Genomic DNA, 23,012 nt, shown 5'->3' with positions numbered 1-23,012 from the left:
ATCTCCAAAATTGGGTCAAAAATTTGAATCATAGTATCAAAAAATAAATAGAAGCGACATTTCGGAGCCACGCAGGACTCCTTCATCAGGCAGGTCACATGCCTTATGAAGGGGTCCTGCTTGGCTCCGAAACGTCGCGTCTATTTTTTTTTGATACTATGGGATTAAAATTTTGGACCCAGTTTTGGAGCTGCTGGTGTGCTGGTGACACTTACTTCTCATCTTTATTACCAAGGACACAATAACACAATCAATTTCATACTCTAGAACATACTTCCTTACAAATATTTGCATATTGAGTTTGTACATATTTGTCATCAGTTCATTGTTTAGTTGGATTGTGCAAGTAAGGCAATATCCTATCAGTATATATAGAGGCATTTTGGATCTATTGCACTACACTTGATTCAGATTTCTAAGTGCTGGTCGGTGAGTAAAATAATACTATCGGGTACTATTTGAATTATATTTTTAGGATTCCATTTCTATATACTTGCAACACAGGATAATTTCTGCAGCCTCTTTGTAGCCACTTCAACAAGCACTCCAACATGGCATTTTCTCAGGATAGGTTTCAAGATGGTAACAAGAGTGGACTATACTCTGTTGGAACCCCATGAAATGGGGTGACAGAGCAGGAGCACAGAGACATGGGCTAGCACAGGAAGTGTTTAAACATGGACCTTCATGACAGAATTGTTTATTATTGCTGATTTAAAAAGATTGGAAATTACTTTCGAAATGACATTAACATGTTAACATTTTATATGATACCTTAGGAATTGGGGTTACATCAACTGTATTTTTTTTCAGTTTATTTATTTTTTACATGGTTAAGTTAATTTGAAATGGGCTTAAAGTCAACATATCCTTTTCCTGGCTCGAAGTTGATCTGGTTGGAGCTCACACAAGGACAAAGATTGTAAATATCTGTGGTGAGGCCCCATAGCCAATAAAATTAAAGGGGCCCCCAGCAATCTCTATCTGGAAAAACTACGCCTCTAGTAATGCAGACTACTAACTGTTATGATGGCAGTTGTATATAGCAGTCGTTCTCAACCAGGGTTCCTCCAGAGATTGCTGAGGTTTTCTTGAGCTTTGGCTGATTGTCCTTCTATCTGATTTTGCATGTATAGTTCCAGGTCCAATGCCACCATGTCCAATGCAATTTGGCAGAATCAGCAGTATGACACCAATTAACTTTTTTAGCTGTTGGTAAGTGTGTCATTGTGACCACCAATTTAAAGAGCATGCTTCTCACTGACCACCATTGTAAGGGATCTAGAGGTTACTGGGGTTTCCTTGAGCTGTGGCTGATTGACCTCCCATCTGATGGTGCCTGCATAGTTGCTGGTCCAATGTAATTTTGCAGAGCCTGTGGCATGATATCAATGATCTTTTTTAAGCTGTCGGTGAGTGTGGCATTCTGATCACCAATATAAGGAGCATTCTTCCCTCTGATTACCAATGTAATGAGAATTCTTCCCTCTGATCACCAATGTAAGGGACATTTTTCTCACTGACCACCAATGTAAGGGACATTCCTCCCTCTGATCACCAATGTAAAGAGCATTTCCCCACTGATAACCAATGTAAAGAGCATTCTTCCCTCTGATCACCAATGTACTAAGAATTATTCCCTCTGATCACCAATGTAATAAGCACTCTTCCCTATGTTCACCAATGTAATAAGCATTCTTCCCACTGACCACCAATATAAAGGTGCATTCTTCCCACTGACCACCAATATAAGGTGCATTCTTCCCACTGCGCACTTGCAACAAGTGAGATAATTGACTACTGTCCATTAAAATTTTTTTATTTGCGCTAACGTCCAAATTTTCTGGACAAGCTTTCAGGGTGTGCCTCCTTCTTCAAGATCCAAGCAGTACTCAAGTACTGTACTGCTTGGTCCTTGAAGGGAACACACACAGAAAACTTGTCATAAAAAATGTGGATGTTAGCGCAAATAAACAAAGTGAAATCATTGATCTTAGAGTGTATAAAGTGGGTGTAGCGCTGTAGATTCAAAGTGATGTAAAGTAAATATTAATAAATAATATTACATGAACAATTTTAATAAATATATAAATGATAAGTGTCCATCGTGGTTAAGTCAAAATAGTCCACAAATAATCACCACGTGAGTTTTATAATGAATACCAAAAGAGCTAAATAGTCCACCAAATAATGGAAATAGAAGATGAATGTTGGGTTTCTAGATGGTGGATGCTGTATAGGCTTTACAGTCTGGTAGCAACCGTGCCAACCTTGGTGACCTTCTCCGGAAATGTAATAAAACAGATAAGGATGTGCAGATACCACCACCCATATAAATGGAGGCTTACCGGAAAGCTAGGACCCAAACCAGCATACGCTGTATGAGTCGGAAAAGCTTGAAAAGTTGCCCCCTGGCAGATGGTAGGGAGATCCCACCGGTACGTTGGAGTCCTAGGGATGCCTCATCGGGGAGTCTTTTCAGAGTAGAGGTTGGAGATGTCCTTGAACAAACCCCATATGGGATAGAAAAAGGGCCAAATAGTGTAATTCCGTAAATATATAAAATTTAATAAAAAGAAACACACTTACATATTAAGAAGAACAAATCAAGCGCTTGTAAATAAAAATGGCGGCAGTGGAGTCCTCCCGACGCGTTTCGTCTCATGGGAAGAAGTCCAGAATGGGCTCCTATTGGTCATTTCACATATAATTCATTCTGTGTCCACTCTGTTTGGAATGTATCTATTTACCTATGCTGATTTACTTGACTTACAGTATAATGCCATCCATTAAATGTAAGAAGCATAACAATTTTCATCTTTGTTGTTCTCAGAGGTTTTTCAGGAGAAGGGTGGGATCTTTATTACCAGAACACAATAACACAATCAATTTCATACTCAAGAACATACTCCCTTACCAATATTTGTATATTAAGTTTGTACATATTTGTCATCAGTCCTTTGGTTGGATTGTGCAAGTAAGGCAATATCCTATCTGTATATATAGAGGCATGTTGGGTCTATAGCACTACACTTGATTCAGATTTCTAAGTGCTGGTCAGTGAGTAAAATTATATTATCAGGTGCTATTTGAATTATATTTATAGGATTCCATTTCTGTATACTTGCAACACAGAACAATTTCTGCAGCCTCTTTGTAGCCACTTCAACAAGCACTCCAACATGGCATTTTCTCAGGATAGGTTTCAAGATGGTAACAAGAGTGGACTATACTCTGTTGGAACCCCATGTGATGGAATGACAGAGCAGGAGCACAGAGACATGGACAAAGCATAGGAAGTGTTTAAACAAGGACCTTCATGGCAGGATTGTCAGGGGTTATTTTGCTAAAAATTGCTAAATTAAAAGATTGGAAATTACTTTAAAAATTACATTGACATGTTAAAATTTTATATGATACCTTAGGGATTGGGGTTACATCTTTTTTTTTCAGTTTATTGAATTTTTGGATGGTTGCATTAGTTTGAAATTGGCTTAAAGTCAGTATATGCTTTTCCTTGCTCCAATTTGAGCTGGTTGGAGCTTACACAAGAGCCAAGACTGTAGGTATGTTTGGTGAGGCCCTGTAGCTAAACCATTAAAGGGGCCCGCAGTAGTGTCCATCTGAAAGACTATACCTCTAGTAATATAGAATTCTAACTGTCATTGTACATAAATGAGAGTTTTGGGACTTTAAATGAGGGCACAATAAATGTACCTCCATCCCTGATTCAGGTAAATAAGAAAGGATTGTGGACCCCAAAATGGTTGTCTATTCTGGAGCTGAGGTAAGGAACCCTGCCCCGGCCAAGAAAACATCCACATAGCATGACCGATCGCCACAACACCTTCCACATGTGTGGGAATGATTGCAAATATAGTATTCTGAAAAAAATGTATAAAAATATGTGAAAAATATGTAAAAAAGTGAAAAAAAAGTGAGTAAAAGTGAAAAAAAATGCTGAGTGTTTGGGATGAAAAAAAAATGGAATAAGTGTTATGTATATATTTATATAAATGGGTATGTTGCATGTGTCAAAAAAAAAAAGAGAGGGCTAGAAAAAAATGTGCATAACTTACGTGTGTGTGTGTATCCAGTGAATGGGCTGTGTGTGCTACCTCCTTGGTGTAAAACACATAGTGAAATGGTAAGGTAATCAAGCTCACCTGCTTATGTAATCCAGGTGTGGGGCGGGTCCTCAACCAACTTCATGCACAACGTCGAATGAGAATAGGAGTTGACAGTGAGATCCACCACCGGCGCAATCGTCAAAGTGGAGCCACTCCAACCCCATCTCCGGCGTGAGATGGACAGAAGACGTCCCTGCATCGCGGTGTCAAAAGACGCCACAAACAGGTCGTAGCATGATACCGATGCGTAGGAGGGGCCCCCGCCAATATCTCAAGAGAGACACAGAAGGGAAGCACTGCTACACATCGCACCTCTGGAATCAAGACAAGGAAATGGTGCCCCCCATCCCCAACCCAGACCAGCCTCAGTGTGGATGAAGTTATATAGAACAACAGAGGCCCACTAGGAAAATATTTTGGTATGTAGGTAAATTGTAATTAGAAAAAACGGGCATTGGTATCAAATGGTATAAAGGCATTGGCAGGTCACTATATAGAAACAGGTGTCTTCCACCCAAAATTGGTGAAGAAAAAGAGATATGACCTGCCAAACACCATAGCGACAGAACCTCCATCCCTATTATATATACAGTGCCTTGCAAAAGTATTCACCCCCTTGGAATTTTTCATGTTTTGTTGCCTTACAACTTGGAATTAACATGGATTGTTTGAGGATTTGCATCATTTAAATTACAGAACATGCCCACAACTTTGAAGTTGTTTTTTTTTTTTTTATTGTGAAGCAAACAACAAATAGGACAAAATAACAGAAAAAGTCAGTGTGCATAACTATTTACCCCCCCTAAAGTCAATAATTTGTAGAGCCACCTTTTGCGGCTATCACAAATCCAAGTCGCTTTGGATAAGTCTCTATGAGCTTGCCACATCTTACCACTGGGATTTTTGCCTATTCCTCCTTCCAAAACTGCTCCAGCTCCTTCATTTGGATGGTTTACGCTTGTGAACAGCAATCTTTAAGTCTGACCACAGATTTTCTATTGGATTGAGGTCTGGGCTTTGACTAGGCCATTCCAACACATTTACATGTTTCCCCTTAAACCACTCAAGTGTTGCTTTAGCAGTGTGTTTAGGGTCATTGTCCTGCTGGAAGGTGAACCTCCGTCCTAGCCTCAAATCATATACAGAGTGCTACAGGTTTTGCTCAAGAATATGCCTGTATTTAGCACCATTCATCTTTCCCTCAACTCCGACCAGTTTCCCAGTCCCGACTGCTGAAAAACATGGTGGTGGTGTTATTTGGGTGATGTAATGTGTTGGGTTTGCGCCAGACATAGCGTTTTCTTTGATGGCCAAAAAGTTCAATTTTAGTCTCATCAGACCGGAGCACCTTCCTCCATACATTTTGGGAGTCTCCCACATGCCTTTTCACAAACTCAAAAGGTGCCATTTTGTTTTTTGCTGAAAGTAATGGCTTTTTTCTGGCCACTCTGCCATAAAGCCCAACTCTATGGAGCATACAGCTTATTGTCGTCCTATGTACAGATACTCCAGGCTCTGCTGTGGAACTCTGCAGCTCCTCCAGGGTTACCTTAGGGCTCTGTGCTGCCTCTCTGATTAATGCCCTCCTTGCCCAGTCCATGAGTTTGGGTGTGCGGCCGTCTCTTGGCAGGTTTGCTGTTGTGCCATTTTCTTTCCATTTGGTTATGATAGATTTGATGGTGCTCCTAGGGATCATCAAAGATTTGGATATTTTATTTATAACCTAACTCTGACTTGTACTTCTCAACAACATTGTCCCTTACTTGTTTGGAGAATTCCTTGGTCTTCATGGCAGTGTTTGGTTAGTGGTGCCTCTTGCTTAGGTGTTGCAGCCTCTGGGGCCTTTCCAAAAGGTGTGCGTATATATAATGACAGATCATGTGACACTTAGATTGCACACAGGTGGACATCATTTTACTAATTATCTGACTTCTGAAGGTAAATGGTTGCACCAGAGCTTTTATGCGCTTCATAACAAAGGGGTTGAATACATACGCACATGCCAATTATCAGTTTTTTTATTTCTGAAAAACCAAGTTAGACTTACCGGTAACTTGTTTTCCAGAAGTCTTTCAGGACAGCACCTGAGAGATAGCGACTCCACCCACCGGAAACAGGAAACACCTTCTTCCTCCAAACTTTAAAGGGAGGCGCCTCCCTACCATACCTCAGTTGTAGTAGAGAAGACCTCCGGCCCCGGCTGGAACACATAAACACATACGTTAGTCACAGCATAGTATATACAATACAATAGGGCGGGATGTTGCTGTCCTGAAAGACTTCTGGAAAACAAGTTACCGGTAAGTCTAACTTGGTTTTTCCCAAGGCGTCTTTCAGGACAGCACCTGAGAGGATAACAGAGACTTACCCCCTTAGGGCGGGACAACAGCTTGCAGGACCTTTCTGCCAAACGCCTGATCATTAGCAGATGTGAGGTCCAGCCTGTAATGTTTCACGAATGTGTGAAAACTTGACCAAGTTGCCGCCTTGCAGATTTGTTCAGGGGTGGCACCAGCTCTCTCTGCCCAAGTGGCCGCTAATGCTCTTGTTGAGTGTGCAGAAATTCCTGCAGGAGGAGACACGCCTGCATGCGAATAAGCCTCTGAAATGGCTAGCTTCAGCCACCTTGCTAAAGAGATTTTAGAAGCCTGGCAACCTTTCCTGTTGCCTGAAAATAACACAAACAGAGAATCTGAACGTCTAAAGAGCTTTGTCCTTTCCAGGTAACATAACAAAACTCTTCTAACATCCAACATGTGAAAACAAGTCTCCTTCTCCCCTACTGGGTTGGGGCAGAAGGTCGGAAGTACAATGTCCTGAACACGATTTTGTACTGAAGCTACCTTTGGTAAGAATTTCTGATCTGTTCTAAGTATAACCCTATCTGGGAAGATAGATAAATAGGGTTCCTTAACTGATAAAGCATTAAGCTCACTGATCCTTCGTGCAGAGACCATGGCAATCAGAAACACAGACTTAAAAGTGAGATATCTAAGTGGCGCTTCTTCCAAAGGTTCAAAGGGACTCCTTGTTAGAGCCTGGAGGACTATCGACAGATCCCATTTGGGAAACAACCTAAGTGGTGCTGGTCTGGATCTCGTAAGGGATCTGAAAAATCTGGTTACCAATGGATCTGAGGCCACAGATCTTTCTAGGAACACTGCTAGCGCAGCCACCTGTACCTTCAAGGTACTAACTGCTAGTCCCTTGTCAGCACCAACCTGTAAAAATTCCAGAATGGTAACGAGACTCCCTGGGTCCTGGTCAGATGAATTACACCACGTATTGTAAACCTTCCAGACCTTGGAATAGATATTTCTAGTCACCCTTTTCCTACTGGATAATAGCGTAGAGATTAACCGGTTGGAAAAACCTTTGCTCCTTAAGAGCTGCTCTTCAGATACCAAGCAGTGAGCGCCAAAGTGGCTACCTCTGGGTGATTTACCGGTCCCTGAAATAGTAAATCGTGCCTGAGGGGCAGATGCCAATAAGGCCTGACCGCCATTTTCAGAACGGTTGAAAACCAAGCCCTTCTTGGCCAAAAGGGCGTGATTAGGACAACCGGTACCGTTTCCCTTTGAATTTTTCTTAATACTAAGGGAATTAACTGAAATGGGGGGAAAGCGTAGCAGAGATGGAATCTCCATGGATACGCCAAGGCATCTGTTCCTAGTGACCCGTCGTGATTGCTTAGGGAAAAAAATTGCGGAACCAAGGCATTCTCCTTTGAGGCGAACAGGTCCACCTCTGGCAGCCCCCACTTCTCGACAATCATGGCGAAAACCTCTGGGTTCAGCGACCATTCTGCTTCCCGAATGGGGTTTCTGCTCAGGAAATCCGCCACTCCGTTCAGGGATCCCTTTAGATGGACTGCTGATAACGACAGCAAGTGTCCTTCTGCCCAACGGAGAATGCTCATGGCTAGTACTTGCAGCGATTTGCTCCTTGTACCTCCCTGCCTGTTTATGTAAGCCACTGCCGTGGCATTGTCTGTTAGTATTTGAACATGCTGGGCCTGAAGCCCCTGAGCAAATGACTTCAGAGCCAAGTCGATCGCCTTGAGCTCTCTCCAGTTTGAGGACTTGGTCGCCTCTTTCCTGGACCAGTTTCCCTGAGTGAAACCTTTTTCTAGGTGGGCTCCCCAACCCCAGGAACTGGCATCGGTTGTCAGCCTTTTTTCGATTGGAAAGGCCCAGACCAACCCCTCCGATAGGATATCCTGCCTTTTCCACCACCATAGTGACCTCTTCACTTGGGTTGGAACTCTTACCTCTGAGTCTAGGGATTCTAAATTGTGATCCCAAGATCTCAGAAGAAAAGCCTGCAGATGTCTGAAGTGTAGTCTTGCCCACTGAACAGCTGGCATTGACGAAGTCAGAACCCCCAGGGCTGACATGACCAATCTTACCGTCAGCTGCTGGTTGGTCTGCAAAAAAGACACTGTATCCTGGATTTTTCCTTTCTTCTCTGAAGGAAGAAAAATTTTTTGGCTTACCGAATTTATTATATACCCTAGAAACCGAATCTCCTGAGATGGTTCCAGGGAAGATTTTTGGAGATTTAGGATCCAACCTAGAGACTCCAAATGGCTGCATGCTCTGCTTAAATTGCTCCTCAGCTCCTCTCTTGAGGGGGCGAAAAATAGCAGATCGTCTAAGTAAGGAATTACTGCGATTCCCTGAAGACACAGCGGAGCTAGGGCCTCTGCCATTACTTTGGTAAAAATTCGGGGTGCGGATGATAGCCCGAAGGGTAGGGCTCTGAATTGCAGATGCTGAATTCTGCCTTCCAACCTTACCGCCAACCTGAGAAACCCCTGGGACTGGGATGAGATTGGAATATGCAGGTATGCATCTTTTAAATCCACTGACGCCATGAAACAACCTGGAGTCAGAATATTTCTGGCGGTGAAAATTGAGTCCATCCTGAACCTTCTGTATTTGATGGCTCTGTTTAGTGGCTTTAAATTTAGAATTAAACGAAATCTTCCTGTTGGTTTTTTTACCAGGAAGACATGTGAATAGAAGCCCTCGTGCCATTCGTCTGGTGGCACTGGGATTACTACACCCTGTTGCATTAGTTCCTCCAGAGAGGATTTCATGGCCAGGGCCCTCATTGGATCTCGAGGAGCATTTGTTACCAGAAACCTTCTTGGGGGGCTTCTGGCGAACTCGAGAGTATAACCCTGCGAGAGAGTGGTCAGAATAAACTGATTTGTAGTTATCACTGACCACTGCGGAAGAAACTCTCGTAATCTTCCGCCGACCCGCAGAGATGAGTCATTGTGAGTTTTCGGCCTGTGAAGGAGGACGGAAGAGAATTCCACCTTTGCCCTTCGCCTTTTGCGCAGACCAATTTTTCCTCCTGCCCTGAAACTTACTTTCCTGCTGTTGCTGCTGAGTTTTTTGAGGTCGAAAAAGACGTTTTGGGGTCTGCTTTTTCTTTTTGACCGGAAAGGACTTCTTCTTATCGGCAGTTCTGTCTAGGATATTATCTAGATCTGGGCCAAAAAGAAGGTCACCTGAAAAGGGGATACCACAAAGTTTACTCTTTGAAGCTGCATCACCTGGCCAGGTTTTTAGCCATAAAGCTCTTCTCGCAGCATTTGCTAAAGCTGCAGACCTAGCTGACATCTTGATAGCTTCAGCCGAAGCATCAGCAATATAAGCAACCGCAGAAATCAGGGTAGGAAAGGAATCTAAGATCTCCTGCTTGGGGGAATCTGCCACTATATGAGATCTAAGTTGGTTCACCCAGTATTCCAGATTCCTGGCTACACAGGTTGTGGCCATTGCTGGTTTTAAATTGCTCATGATTGATTGCCATGATCTTTTGAGCAAAAGATCCATGCGTTTGTCCATTGGATCCCTTAGAACACCCATGTCTTCAAAAGACAGGTCTGTGGATCTTGAGACCTGTGAAAAGGCCGCATCCAACCTGGGCACCTTATTCCACACCGCAGAAGGGTCCTCCTCAAAAGGGAAGCGCCTTTTGTGGGCTCTGGAAAAAAAGGGCTTTTTCTCTGGATCTTGACATTCTTTAGTAATGGCGTCAGAAATGACCGAATGAACTGGAAATGTTCGCCCCTTAGGCTCATTTAACCCTGCATACATGCGGTCATGAAGAGATAACTCCTTCTTTTCCTCACTTAAGCCAAGTGTAACATGGATAGCCTTAAGGAGTCCGTCTACCTCCTCTAGGGAAAGCTTAAATTTGGAAGGAGCCACCTCCGCTTCCTCACCCTCCTCCTCTGAATCCTTAACGGAAGGAGTAGGGGACTGCTCTTCCCTGATAGGGGGGCCTTCAGGTAAAACTTCTACCATGGGGAAAGAAATAGAACCCTGGGAAGCCTCAGAAGTGGATGGCTGACTAGCAGCTGGATTAACTAAAGAGTCACGAAAAGTCTGAATCGTGGCGTATAGTTCCTTCTTTACAGAGGCAACCAGATCATCACAAACCGAAGCTGATTCCTCCTTAACTAAAGAAGTGAAGCATGTACTGCATAAGACTTTTTTCCAATTTTCTCCCATTTTGGCCCTGCAAGAAGGACATCTCTTTTTTGGGTCAGAGCTTTTAGCCTGTGAGAGAAAAAACAAAAAAGGGAAAAAAACCAGGGGACCTTTTAGTGAGACCCGGTCTCAGCTACACAAGAATCACCCACAGGTGCACTAAGAAGAAACCAGTCAGCCTCCAGTGCCCAGACAGGCCCCTTGCCACTAGGGGGTAAGAAAAAAGAAAATAGACCAAACCCAGGAAAAGGAAGAAAGGCAGACTTAAACTGCTGCTCCTACCTGAGCTTTACTGGCGCCTGTGCCTGTCCCCACCGCTGCAGACGCTGAGTCCTCCATCTCTGGTGTGCAGCTCTCCACCTGTGGCTTCATATGCCGCTTCCGGACTCCCATAGTGCATCTGCACCGGACCGGAAGCGGAAGTAGGCGCCAGTTCCTGTCCTCCCTCCTCCCCTCTCGCATCCACGCCGGAAATGACGCTTCTGCTGACCCAGTGACCCGCCTTGTCACTTCCGCCGCGCCTGCCGGCCAAAAAAACATGGCGGCGGCGCACGCGCACCGCCGCTCCTATGACCGCGCGGATCACCGGGTCTACGGCTCTCCCCGAGCACCAGGAGGGGAAGAGGAGCCCGATTGCTACCGCTGCCAAGGCTTGGGTAGGCCGGGAGGACAGCGGGTCTCCAAAAAGGAGGAAAAAATGAAAAAGAAGCCCTGTCTCCCAGGCATCTGAGAGACCTTGACTCCCCTTCAAAAAGATGTTCCCTCCGGGCCGGAGGAAACACAAAAACTGAGGTATGGTAGGGAGGCGCCTCCCTTTAAAGTTTGGAGGAAGAAGGTGTTTCCTGTTTCCGGTGGGTGGAGTCGCTATCTCTCAGGTGCTGTCCTGAAAGACGCCTTGGGAAAAATAGTTTTATGTATATATTTTTCTAATTTTACTTCACCAACTTAGACTATTGTGTTCTGATCCATCACATATAATTCATATTAAAAAAAACATTAAACTAAAGGCTGTAATGTAACACTATAGGTAAAAAGCCAAGGGGGTGAATAGTTTTCAAGGCACTGTAATTATAGTATTATATAAAAAGGAAATTAGTGGGACTTTAAATGAGGAACGTCACATTTTTTGTTAAAAAAATTAAAAAAGACCGAAAGTTTAAAAAAAATATACAAAATCGTTTTATATTTTGTTAATAAATTTTGCAAACAGGTAATTTTTCTCCTTCATTGAAGTACGCTGATGAGGATATGATAGGCTGCACTGATGGGCACCGATAGACTGCATTTATGGGCACTGATAAGGCGGCACTGGTGGGCACTGATGAGCTGGCATTGGTGGGCACTAATGGGTGGCACTGATGGGCGGCACTGAAGGGCATTGATAGGTGGCACTGAAGGGCACTAATAGCTGGCAGTGATGGGCACTGATAGGTGGCAGTAATGGGCACTGATGGGTGGCAGTAATGGGCACTGTTTGGCACTGGTAGGTGACACTGATAGGCAGCACTGCTAGGTGGCACTGATGAGGCACCGATTGGCACCACTGGTGGGCATTGATAGGTGGCACTGATTGGTGGCACTTATGCACTCATTCGTGGCACTGTGTGGGCACTGGCAGGTGGCACTGTGGGCATTGGCAGGTGGCATTGGAAGGAGGTATTGGTGGGCACAGATGAGGTGGCCTTGCCTCTTTCTCTTTGGGACTGATGTCCCTTGCACTGAAGTCGGTGATCGGCTTTTTTTTATCCTCACGCTGTCAGCCATGGTGGTTCCCAGCCGCGCCCTCATCAGTCAATCCTGTGCTTATTTAGCGCATGGAACACTTGAACCTTGATAATCAACCCATAACCTGTCCCCCTAAAAAATTTCATTGGAGGTTAACATTTCAGCACTGATGACAAAGTGAAGCAGGCTGTCCTTGGATGATTTAGGCATACTGACAAATGTTTCTATGCCAAAGCGTTAAAGGCATTAGTTAAACACTGAGCTAAGTGTATAAATGTAGCAGGTGAGTATGCCGAAAAATAAATGCAGTTTCCACTCTTTGAAATTTCTTGTTTTATTATAAAAAAGCAGAAGTCACGGTTTGAATGTTACCCCTCGTAACAGTTGTATAGAGCTGCCATTCTCAGGCAGGGCTCCTCCAGGGGTTACTAAGGGCTCATTGAGCTGTGGCTGATTGACCTTTCATCTAAAGGTGCCTGTGTAGTTCAAGGTCATTTGGCAGAGTTAGTGACATAACATCTTTTTAGCTGTTGGTAAGTGCGGCATTCTGACCACCAATATAAGGCATATACTTCCCCCTGACCACCAATGTAAAGAGCATTCTTTCCACTGATCACCAATGTGAGGGGCGTCCTTTCCACTGATCACCACTTAAAGAAGTATTTTTTTCCTCTAACCACCAATGTAAGGATCATTCTTCCCACTGCTCACCAATGTAAGGAGCATGCTTCCCAAAGACCACCAATGTAAGGGGTGTTCTTCCTAATGATCAAAAAATGTAAGGAACATTATAACCACTGGCCACCAATGTAAGGTTCATTCTTCCCACTGACCACCAATGTAAGGGGCGTTCTTCTCACTAACCACCAATGTATGGGGTGTTCTTCACAATGATCACTAAAGTAAGGGGTATTCTTTCCACTGACTTCCAATTTAAGAAGTGTTCTTTCAATTGACCCCTAATACATTATTTTAATAGGGGTTCCCTGAGACCTGAAAACCAAAGGCTAGTATGGAGGATCTATCTATCTATCTATCTATCTATCTATCTATCTATCTATCTATCTATCTATCTATCTACCTATCTATCTACCTATCTATCTATCTATCTATCTACATATATACACACACACACAGTGGATATAAAAAGTCTACACACCCCTGTTAAAATGTCAGGTTTCTGTGATGTGATTTTAGTTTTACTTCCTTCCACCTAAAAGATTTCAGTTTGTTATTCATCTGAGTTGTACAGTTAATAGGTCACATTAAAGGTGAAAAAAGTTCTGAAATTACTTATCTGTGTCTTATTTTTAAGATCACAGAAACCTGACATTTTAACACGATAGTGTAGACTTTTCATATCCACTGTATATATACCTGTATCTCTCTAGAGATAGATATATAGTATGAAGTCATTTTTCTGCTTGTAATATGCATGAAGATTTGGCGTAAAAAAAATATTGCAAAGATTGAGATTGCATCTCCTATAATTATATATATATATATATATATATATATATATATATATATATATATATATATATATACATACACACACATATACACACACACACACACACACATACATACATACATATATATACACATACATACATATATATATATATATATATATATATACACACACACATACATACATATACATATATATATATATATATATATATATATATATATATATATATATATATATATATATTATACACATACATACATACACAGTGGGGACGGAAAGTATTCAGACCCCCTTACATTTTTCACTCTGTTATATTGCAGCCATTTGCTAAAATCATTTACTGGTAAGTTCATTTTTTTCCTCATTAATTCATTAATGTACACACAGCACCCCATATTGACAGAAAAACACAGAATTGTTAACATTTTTGCAGATTTATTAAAACAGAATAACTGAAATATCACGTGGTCCTAAGTATTCAGACCCTTTGCTGTGACACTCATATATTTAACTCAGGTGCTGTCCATTTCTTCTGATCATCCTTGAGATGGTTCTACACCTTCATTTGAGTCCAGCTGTGTTTGATTATACTGATTGGACTTAATTGGGAAAGCCACACACCTGTCTATATAAGACCTTACAGCTCACAGTACATGTCAGAGCAAATGAGAATCATGAGGTCAAAGGAACTGCCTGAAGAGCTCAGAGACAGAATTGTGGCAAGGCACAGATCTGGCCAAGGTTACAAAAAAAATTTCTGCTGAACTTAAGGTTCTTAAGAGCACATTGGCCTCAATAATCCTTAAATGGAAGACGTTTGGGACGAGCAGAACCCTTCCTAGAGCTGGCCATCCGGCCAAACTGAGCTATCAGGGGAGAAGAGCCTTGGGGAGAGAGGTAAAGAAGAACCCAAAGATCACTGTGGCTGAGCTCCAGAGATGCAGACGGGAGATGGGAGAAAGTTGGAGAAAGTCAACCATCACTGCAGCCCTCCACCAGTCGGGGCTTTATGGCAGAGTGGTCCGACAGAAGCCTCTCCTCAGTGTAAGACACATGAAATCCCGCATGGAGTTTGCTAAAAAAAATACCTGAAGGACTCCAAGATGGTGAGAAATAAGATTCTCTGGTCTGATAAGACCAAGATAAAACTTTTTGGCCTTAATTCTAAGCGGTATGTGTGTAGAAAACCAGGCACTGCTCATCACCTGTCCAATACAGTCCCAACAGTGAAGCATGGTGGTAGCAGCATCATGCTGTGGGGGTGTTTTTCAGCTGCAGGGACAGGACTACTGGTTGCAATCGAGGGAAAGATGAATGCGGCCAAGTACAGGGATATCCTGGACGAAAACCTTTTCCAGAGTGCTCAGGACCTCAGACTGGACCGAAGGTTTACCTTCCAACAAGACAATGACCCTAAGCACACAGCTAAAATAACAAAGGAGTGGCTTCACAACAACTCTGTGACTGTTCTTGAATGGCCCAGCCAGAGCCCTGACTTAAACCCAATTGAGCATCCCTGGAGAGACCAAAAAATGGCTGTCCACCAACGTTTACCATCCAACCTGACAGAACTGGAGAGGATCTGCAAGGAGGAATGACAGAGGATCCCCAAATCCAGGTGTGAAAAACTTGTTGCATCTTTCCAAAAAAGACTCATGGCTGTATTAGATCAAAATGGTGCTTCTACTAAATACTGTGCAAAGGGTCTGAATACTTAGGACCATGTGATATTTAAGTTTTTCTTTTTTAATAAATCTGCAAAAATGTCAACAATTCTGTGTTTTTCTGTCAATATGGGGTGCTGTGTGTACATTAATGAGGAAAAAAATAAACTTAAATGATTTTAGCAAACTGTTATATTTCAGCCAAGAGTGAAAAATTGAAGGGGGTCTGAATACTTTCCGTCCCCACTAATAGATATAGATATACACACACACACATATATACACACACACATATACATATATACATGCATATATACTGTCGAATAAGTAGACCTTACCCATGAAGTGGAAGGTCTGTTTCAAATACATCAGCAGAAGTGTTTTTACACCTAGTATAGAAAGTGGCTTATGTGCATGAAACAGGGATATTTCAGTCCCTAAAATCATTGTAAATACACTCAGGCAAACAAATTGCCAGTGAGACTTTAAAGAGATATGTCATACAAAAAAGTAAACCTTTCTTAAAAAAGTATTACATTTTATTCAATATACATATCATTAAAATAGATCCATACCAATATACAAAATCCTCTGATATACCAAAAATATTTTTGTCAGCAATTAATAGGTGCAATATAGCAATAAACAAGGGAGATGATCAAACAAGGCAAATGTTTTTTTCTTTCTACAGAACAGATATATTTGGAATATGTCAATTGTGAAAGTTCTTGGTCTACTTTTGCTCCATGTGGCATTAGTGACTCCAGGAACACAGATATGCCAAGACCCTGATGAGAATGCCTACTCAATCATCACATGTGGAGCTCCTGGGAAGAACGGTCTACCAGGCATCAATGGGTTAAATGGAGAAAAGGGGGAAAGTGGTGAACCAGGTAAAACGATTTTTTAACTTATGTGTGTGTATCAAGTGAATGGGCTGTGTATCTAGTGAAAGATCTATAGCCCAATACTTCACCGGGTGGTTTCTGGAGGTCTGGAAACCCCCCAATATTATACCAACATGTTATTTAGCAGGCTCATACTTAACAATAGCCATTTCCAATCAAGAAGAGCTGATGTCAATAGTACAGGAAGAACCTTCGGAATTGTTACACAGATCCCCTTTGCAGGTCGTGCACTAAGAAAAATTTGACTACCTCTCTTTATAGTGTAGGTATATTGTCCTCTGAGATTCTGGCCAGCAGTAAAATTTACTCTGTATGACTAATGCAGTCTTCCTGAACAAAAAGTGATCTAGAGTGATTCTCCTCAGTTAAAAACTGAGAGTTGTTTGTAGTTCATAAAAAAACCTCCACAATTTAACCTTTTTGGATCATGTCCAGTACATACAAAGTGGTTAAACCATTCCAGTTTTGCTCAGCAGGCTCTGAGCTTTTTGTTTAAAAGTGATTTGGGCAGCTGTAGAGTTTCCCGACCACTGTTAAGTTCTTGCAGAGCATAGAGTAAAAAAGGTCCCTCATTAATGGTTAATAAACTCATGAGTTGTAGTTACCTACTGATCATTTTGACTTCCATAATTTTTTGCCCTTTCAGAGGCATTGCGTTCATAGATTTTAGGCTTGACATGTTTGGAATCTATTTACTAGACAGTACCTCTTATTTTGTAAAAAATACATTTGGACTAAATTATGTTTGTGTGCATTAAAACGTATTTTGGGTATTAGGTCACTGGGGGGGCCCCCATCAAAATTTTGCTGGTGGGCCTCATGAACATTTTGCTCTGGGGTCCTATGATCAGTAGTTACTCCCCTGCTTAACATGAAACAATATATCCGATGAGAGATTTTAACTCTTAAGATGTATTCCATAACTAGGTCTGACTGGACCACCGGGAAAAACTGGACAAACTGGACCAAGAGGAGAGCAGGGGCCAGCAGGACCAAAGGGAGAAACAGGAGACAGAGGAACTTCAGGTAATCTCTAAACTGTAGAAAAACATAATAGATTTCCTGCCTATTCAAGAATTGACTCCATGCTATAAAGTGTACAGTAGTGGTCTTCATTGGTTGAAAACAGGTGAAACATGACAAGATATTCATGTAAGAGTGTTGAGCCGAACACCCCCCCGGTTCGGTTCGCAGCAGAACATACGAACAGGCAAAAAATTTGTTAGAACACGCGAACGCCGTTAAAGTCTATGGGACACGAACATGAATAATCAAAAATGCTCATTTTAAAGGCTTATATGCAAGGTATTGTCATAGAAAGTGTTTGGGGACCTGGGTCCTGCCCCAGGGGACATGTATCAATGCAAAAAAAAAAGTTTTATAAACGGACGTTTTTTAGGGAGCAGTGATTTTATTAAAATGCTTAAAATGAAACAATAAAAGTGAAACATTCCTTTAAATTTCGTACCTGGGGGGTGTCTATAGTATGCCTGTAAAGTGGCGCATGTTTCCCGTGTTTACAACAGTCCCTGCAAAAAATGACATTTCTAAAGGAAAAAAGTCATTTAAAAGTACTCGCGGTTATAATTGTCGGTCCCGGCAATACACACAAAAGTCATTAAAAAAAAAAAACGGCATGGGATTCCCCCACAGTCCATTACCAGGCCCTTTGGGTCTGGTATGGATTTTAAGGAGAACCCCGCGCCAAACTTTAAAAAAAAAAAATGGCGTGGAGGTCCCCCAAAAGTCCATGCCAGACCCTTATCCGAGCACACAACCTGGCAGGCCGCAGGAAAAGAGGGGGGACGAGAGAGCGCCCCCCCTCCTGAACCGTACCAGGCCACATGCCCTCAACATGGGGAGGGTGCTTTGGGGTAGCCCCCAAAGCACCATGTCCCCGTGTTGATGGGGACAAGGGCATCATCCCCACAACCCTTGCCCGGTGGTTGTGGGGGTCTGCAGGCGGGGGCTTATCGGAACTTGGAAGCCAACTTTAACAAGGGGACCCCCAGATCCTGGCCTCCCCCCTGTGTGAAATGGTAACGGGGTGCAAATGTATGGGACTTCCCTATGGCTTCCCCGTAGCAACAGAGGGGGCGGGGCCACTCAGTTACGTAAACAGGTGGCCCCGCCCCCTCTGACGCCCCAGGAAAGCCATAGGGAGGTCCCTGTGCGTTGGGGTCACCCGGGAACGTCACGTGTGGCCCCGCCCTCAGTTATAAAAGAAAAGTCAAAGCGAAGATGCGTCATACAGCGGGAGCCTCCCATGGAGGTGGGTCGGTTGCGTTTTTTTTGTTTTTTCTTTTTCAGTCCATCGGCGGAGCAAGAGAAGAACATAAAAAGACTTTGTGGGACATTTTTAATTTTTTATTTTTTAATAAAGGACTTGTCCCAAGCCATGTCATGTAATTTTTACCATTTTCACACTTTTTTGTAAAATGGTAGGGGTACATTTGTACCCCGTTACCATTTCACACGGGGGGAGGCCGGGATATAGGGGTCTCCTTGTTAAAGGGGGCTTCCAGATTCCGATAAGCCCCCCACCCGCAGACCCCCACAACCACCGGGCAAGGGTTGTGGGGATGAGGCCCTTGTCCCCATCAACATGGGGACAAGATGCTTTGGGGGCTACACAAAATCACCTCCCCATGTTGAGGGCATGTGACCTGGCACGGTTCAGGAGGGGGGCACTCTCTCGTCCCCCCCTTTTCTTGCGGCCTGCCAGGTTGAGTGCTCAGATAAGGGTCTGGTATGGATTTTTAGGGGGAACTCACGCCATTTTTTTTTTTTTTTATTTTGGCACGGGGTGCCCCTCAATATCCATACCAGACCTGAAGGGCCTGGTAATGGACTGTGGGGGAATCCCATGCCATTTTTTTCAATAACTTTTATGTGTATTGCCGGGACCGACAATTCATTATAGCCGCAAGTACTTTTAAATGACTTTTTTTCCTTTAGAAATGTCATTTTGTGCAGGGACGGTTGTAAAAACGAAAACATGCGCCACTTTACAGGCATACTATAGTCACCCCCCAGGTACGAAATTTAAAGGAATATTTCACTTTTATTGTTTCACTTTAAGCATTATTAAAATCACTTCTCCTGAAAAAACGGCCGTTTATAAAACTTTTTTGCATTGATACAAGTCCCCTGGGGCAGGACCCAGGTCCCCAAACACTTTTTATGACAATACCATGCATATAAGCCTTAAAAATTAGCACTTTTGATTTCTCCCACAGACTTTTAAAGGGTGTTCCACGGCTTTCGAATTTGCCATGAACACCCCAAATTGTTTGCTATTCAGCCAACAGGCGAACACCCGATGTTCAAGTCCAACTAACGTTCGACTCGAACATCGGGCTCATCCCTATTCAGTAACAGGAAACTATAATGGTTTTAAGTCAAATTAGTTTTAATTTTTCTAATTTTGGTTTACAATTTTTTAAAGCAAAGTTTTATATCTGAGCTTTTTTCTTTTGTTTTCTTTTTTTTTTGTTTACAAACGGTTTTTATTGTAGAAAAGGTCATGGTACAGATATATATAAACACAAGAGAAATACAGGATCTGAGCTTTTTTTCACTATGTATATAAAATATTTGTTTTAAGATAAAACATCTAAAACAGTGTTTACTCATGACGCAAAGCACTATGGGTCTTTAAAAAAGTACAGCAGGAGATGTTTGCTTTCAGACACTTTGCCTGACTGAGACTCTAAAGAGAGCTGTCTGGTGGGAAGGAGCCCAGAGGGTTTTGTTAGTAAAGCAGTTAAAGCTGAATTCTAGTAGTACCTTTGGTCTTGCACATTTGTACAGTCTCCTTTCTTGTATTGAAAGTACATACAGACACTGGTGACTTAATGCAACAATCTTTGGGGAGTATGGATTCTTACTACACAAAAAGCCAATTATTTATTAAGTTAATATTCTCAGACAGGAAGCGCATAGAATATGTAAAGAAACAAAATCTACACATGAAGAAAAAAAAAAAAAAAAAAAAAAACAGAAATTTGGTCAATTTCCACTAACTGAAAAGGGAGAAAAGCAAAAATATACTTTACCATTATGTGTTTTTCTGCTGGTGGGAGCACACCGAACATTCCAGCAATCTGCCTTGTTTAGCACAAGCTCCTGATGAATTACAATGTTCATTTTCCCAGTAATTTATAGAGGTAGGGATACAGGACAGACTCAACCCAAGGCCAATCACAGCTGGAGGTGTTAGCTCACCTACTGTGAGGAGGGTTCTTGTTTCTTGATTTGCCTGGGTCAGAGTTAGGATTTCTGAAACCGTTGGATTAACCCGATCCTGCAAGCCCAAACACAGCTTGGCTGCTGTTAGTAGAGGAGTCTACCCAACCCTAGGTAGCTCTGTACAAATAAGACATCATTTTGCACCTGCATATTGGTTATAATGTGTACTATCAGAAGGGATCATTTTTGATTGGTATTTAGATTTTTATTAGAGATGAACATATTCATTCTGATCTTTTATAAAATGAGCGGTGGTTCCCAGACAGATTAGAGTCAGTCTGTAAGGACCTCTTCCTTCTCACTGCTTGTGCAACTGTAGGGCTTTTTGTCAGAAACCATGAATCATAACAAGACAGAAGTGTAGTTAAAAGCACACTTGTTTATTAATAATAATAGTAAAAAGGTAAATAGAGCAACGTCAAATCATAGCCAGAGTTCGGTATCCGTAATGGATAGTCAGACAAGCCAGAACATTAGGGAGCCAGAGATCAGCGTACTACAGGACAGGCCAGGAAATCAGCGTAGTTGAACAGCAAGCAGGATCAGGAACTAGAGGGGATGTCAGCCAAGCAAGTCTTCAACAGGTACACAGGAGAGAGTCTCTAGATGTGTTGACCAAGGCGAAGGCAGAGAGGGACTGAACTGAACAGTTTAAGTAACCAGCAGGACTGACGAACAGGATATCATCATCAGGTGAGTCACTGCGGAAAAGATTGGAGCTGGAAATTAACTGACAGCTGAGCGGCCTGCTCTGAGAAGGCAGGGCTGAGCCCAGCCCTGAGACTTTGAGGGTTTTGAGGGTACAGGTCCTGTTAGAAACTGGTTGAGGGTGAAGGAAGAACCAGGGAAGTCAAAAATTAAGCAGGTTAAACTAAAGCTTTTATTCTTACTTGACTAATTAGGCCCTCCTGGATTACAAGGAGTTGCTGGACCACCTGGAGCAAAAGGGGAAAGAGGAGCCAACGGGGCAACAGGTAACTGGGAACTTAAAGTGAACCCTCTGTGCTTACATGAATGATTTGTATGACTTTAAATTAAACCACAGGAAAGAATATATGTACCATAGCTGAATGTGAACTGGTATGACTAGGTTTTCGATATAGGGGCCTAGGTGTAAGGAAGTTCATATTAGAAGTAATTTAGTAAAGGGGCTGGGTGTGCAAAATTGGCCCTTGAGCATTCATGTTTATGAGAGCTATTATTATGGATAATATGGTAAATAGGGGCCATTTTAGGTCTACAATAGTGCCCATTTGGCAGCTACAGTATATTCTAAGGGCAATGTGGTAAATAGGGGCATCTTTATTAAAAGTGTATTTCACTGCAAAAAAAAAAAAAAAAACAAACATACAGTGCATCTCTGCAATACATACACATTTCCCCAAATGTATTCCCTTCAAAGACTGTGCAAGCAGAAAAAAAAAATATCTGTAGATGACCACATAGAGAGAGAGTATCACCGCTCCAGGTGGGTCAGATCAAAGTAAAAGGCATCTCCTTCAGTCTAGAAGTCCAGGTGCTGGCAATGTTGTAGCAGTTAGACATCAAAGAAATCCTGGACAGCCGCACTCCAAAAATATTTGCCTTTATTCAATAAAGCGTCATCCAAAATACAGGTCACAGCAGAGTGAAACAAATCTTACGCGTTTCGCACTACACAGAGTGCTTAGACTAAGCACTCTGTGTAGTGCGAAACGCGTAAGCTTTGTTTCACTCTGCTGTGACCTGTATTTTGGATGACGCTTTATTGAATAAAGGCAAATATTTTTGGAGTGCGGCTGTCCAGGATTTCTTTGATGTCTAACTGTAGATGACCAAATACAGTAAGTGTGTGGACTGAATGGTGTCAGCCCTACCCAGCTGTCTTTTGATAAACCATTCAAGCCTCCCCAGGCTCTTATTATCCACAACATAGAAACAAATCATTCTGTAATCCCAAGATGAAACACTTTTAATTGCATTTTTAACATGCCAAAAGAGAAGTTCATTTTAGGACTTACATAATTTGAGAGATCTCATATTAGAGGAAATATGATAAATAGAGGCAATTTCTAGGTCTGCAATATACAGTAGGCCCTTAGGCCCCAATGTTTATGGGAGGCTTATTCTAGGGGTAATGTTTTAAAAATGGCTATCATTAGATCTGCAACATAGTTCACTGACCAACAAACTAGAGTTGGGGGTGGATAGGGGCAGCCAAAGTTTTGTTATGAGGTCCTGAAATTTGTAGTTTGCGTTTAAGATTTTTTTGGTAAATACTATTTTAGCGATCCTTATATACACGTACATCCTTGTTGTATCAAAATATAATTCTATATGTTGTTCTATCTTCAATTAATTTGGTCACT

The 23,012-nt window shown here is 42.3% G+C and overlaps 1 protein-coding gene across 2 annotated transcripts in view; it reads left to right on the top strand.

The window, feature by feature from the left end:
• The first annotated feature begins 302 nt into the window (after positions 1–302).
• The window catches only part of LOC141106428 (collectin-43-like), a 44,514-nt gene continuing 21,804 nt past the window's right edge, over positions 303–23,012 (top strand). The window contains exons 1-4 of one of the 2 annotated variants that reach the window (XM_073597204.1): positions 303–429; positions 16,197–16,398; positions 17,341–17,439; positions 21,567–21,638. In XM_073597204.1, the coding sequence (XP_073453305.1) occupies positions 16,215–16,398; positions 17,341–17,439; positions 21,567–21,638 (355 nt within the window). In that variant the 5' untranslated portion in view covers positions 303–429; positions 16,197–16,214. Of the gene's footprint in view, positions 430–2,959; positions 3,061–16,196; positions 16,399–17,340; positions 17,440–21,566; positions 21,639–23,012 lie in introns of those variants that run through there. The other variant, XM_073597205.1, reaches the window with a different exon arrangement.

This window comes from Aquarana catesbeiana, linkage group LG08, assembly GCF_042186555.1.
Source record: "Aquarana catesbeiana isolate 2022-GZ linkage group LG08, ASM4218655v1, whole genome shotgun sequence".
In the NCBI taxonomy this organism is placed as follows: Eukaryota; Metazoa; Chordata; class Amphibia; order Anura; family Ranidae; genus Aquarana; species Aquarana catesbeiana.
The sequence above is the reverse complement of the archived record's forward strand: the minus strand, read 5'-3'. Positions and strand labels throughout refer to the sequence as shown.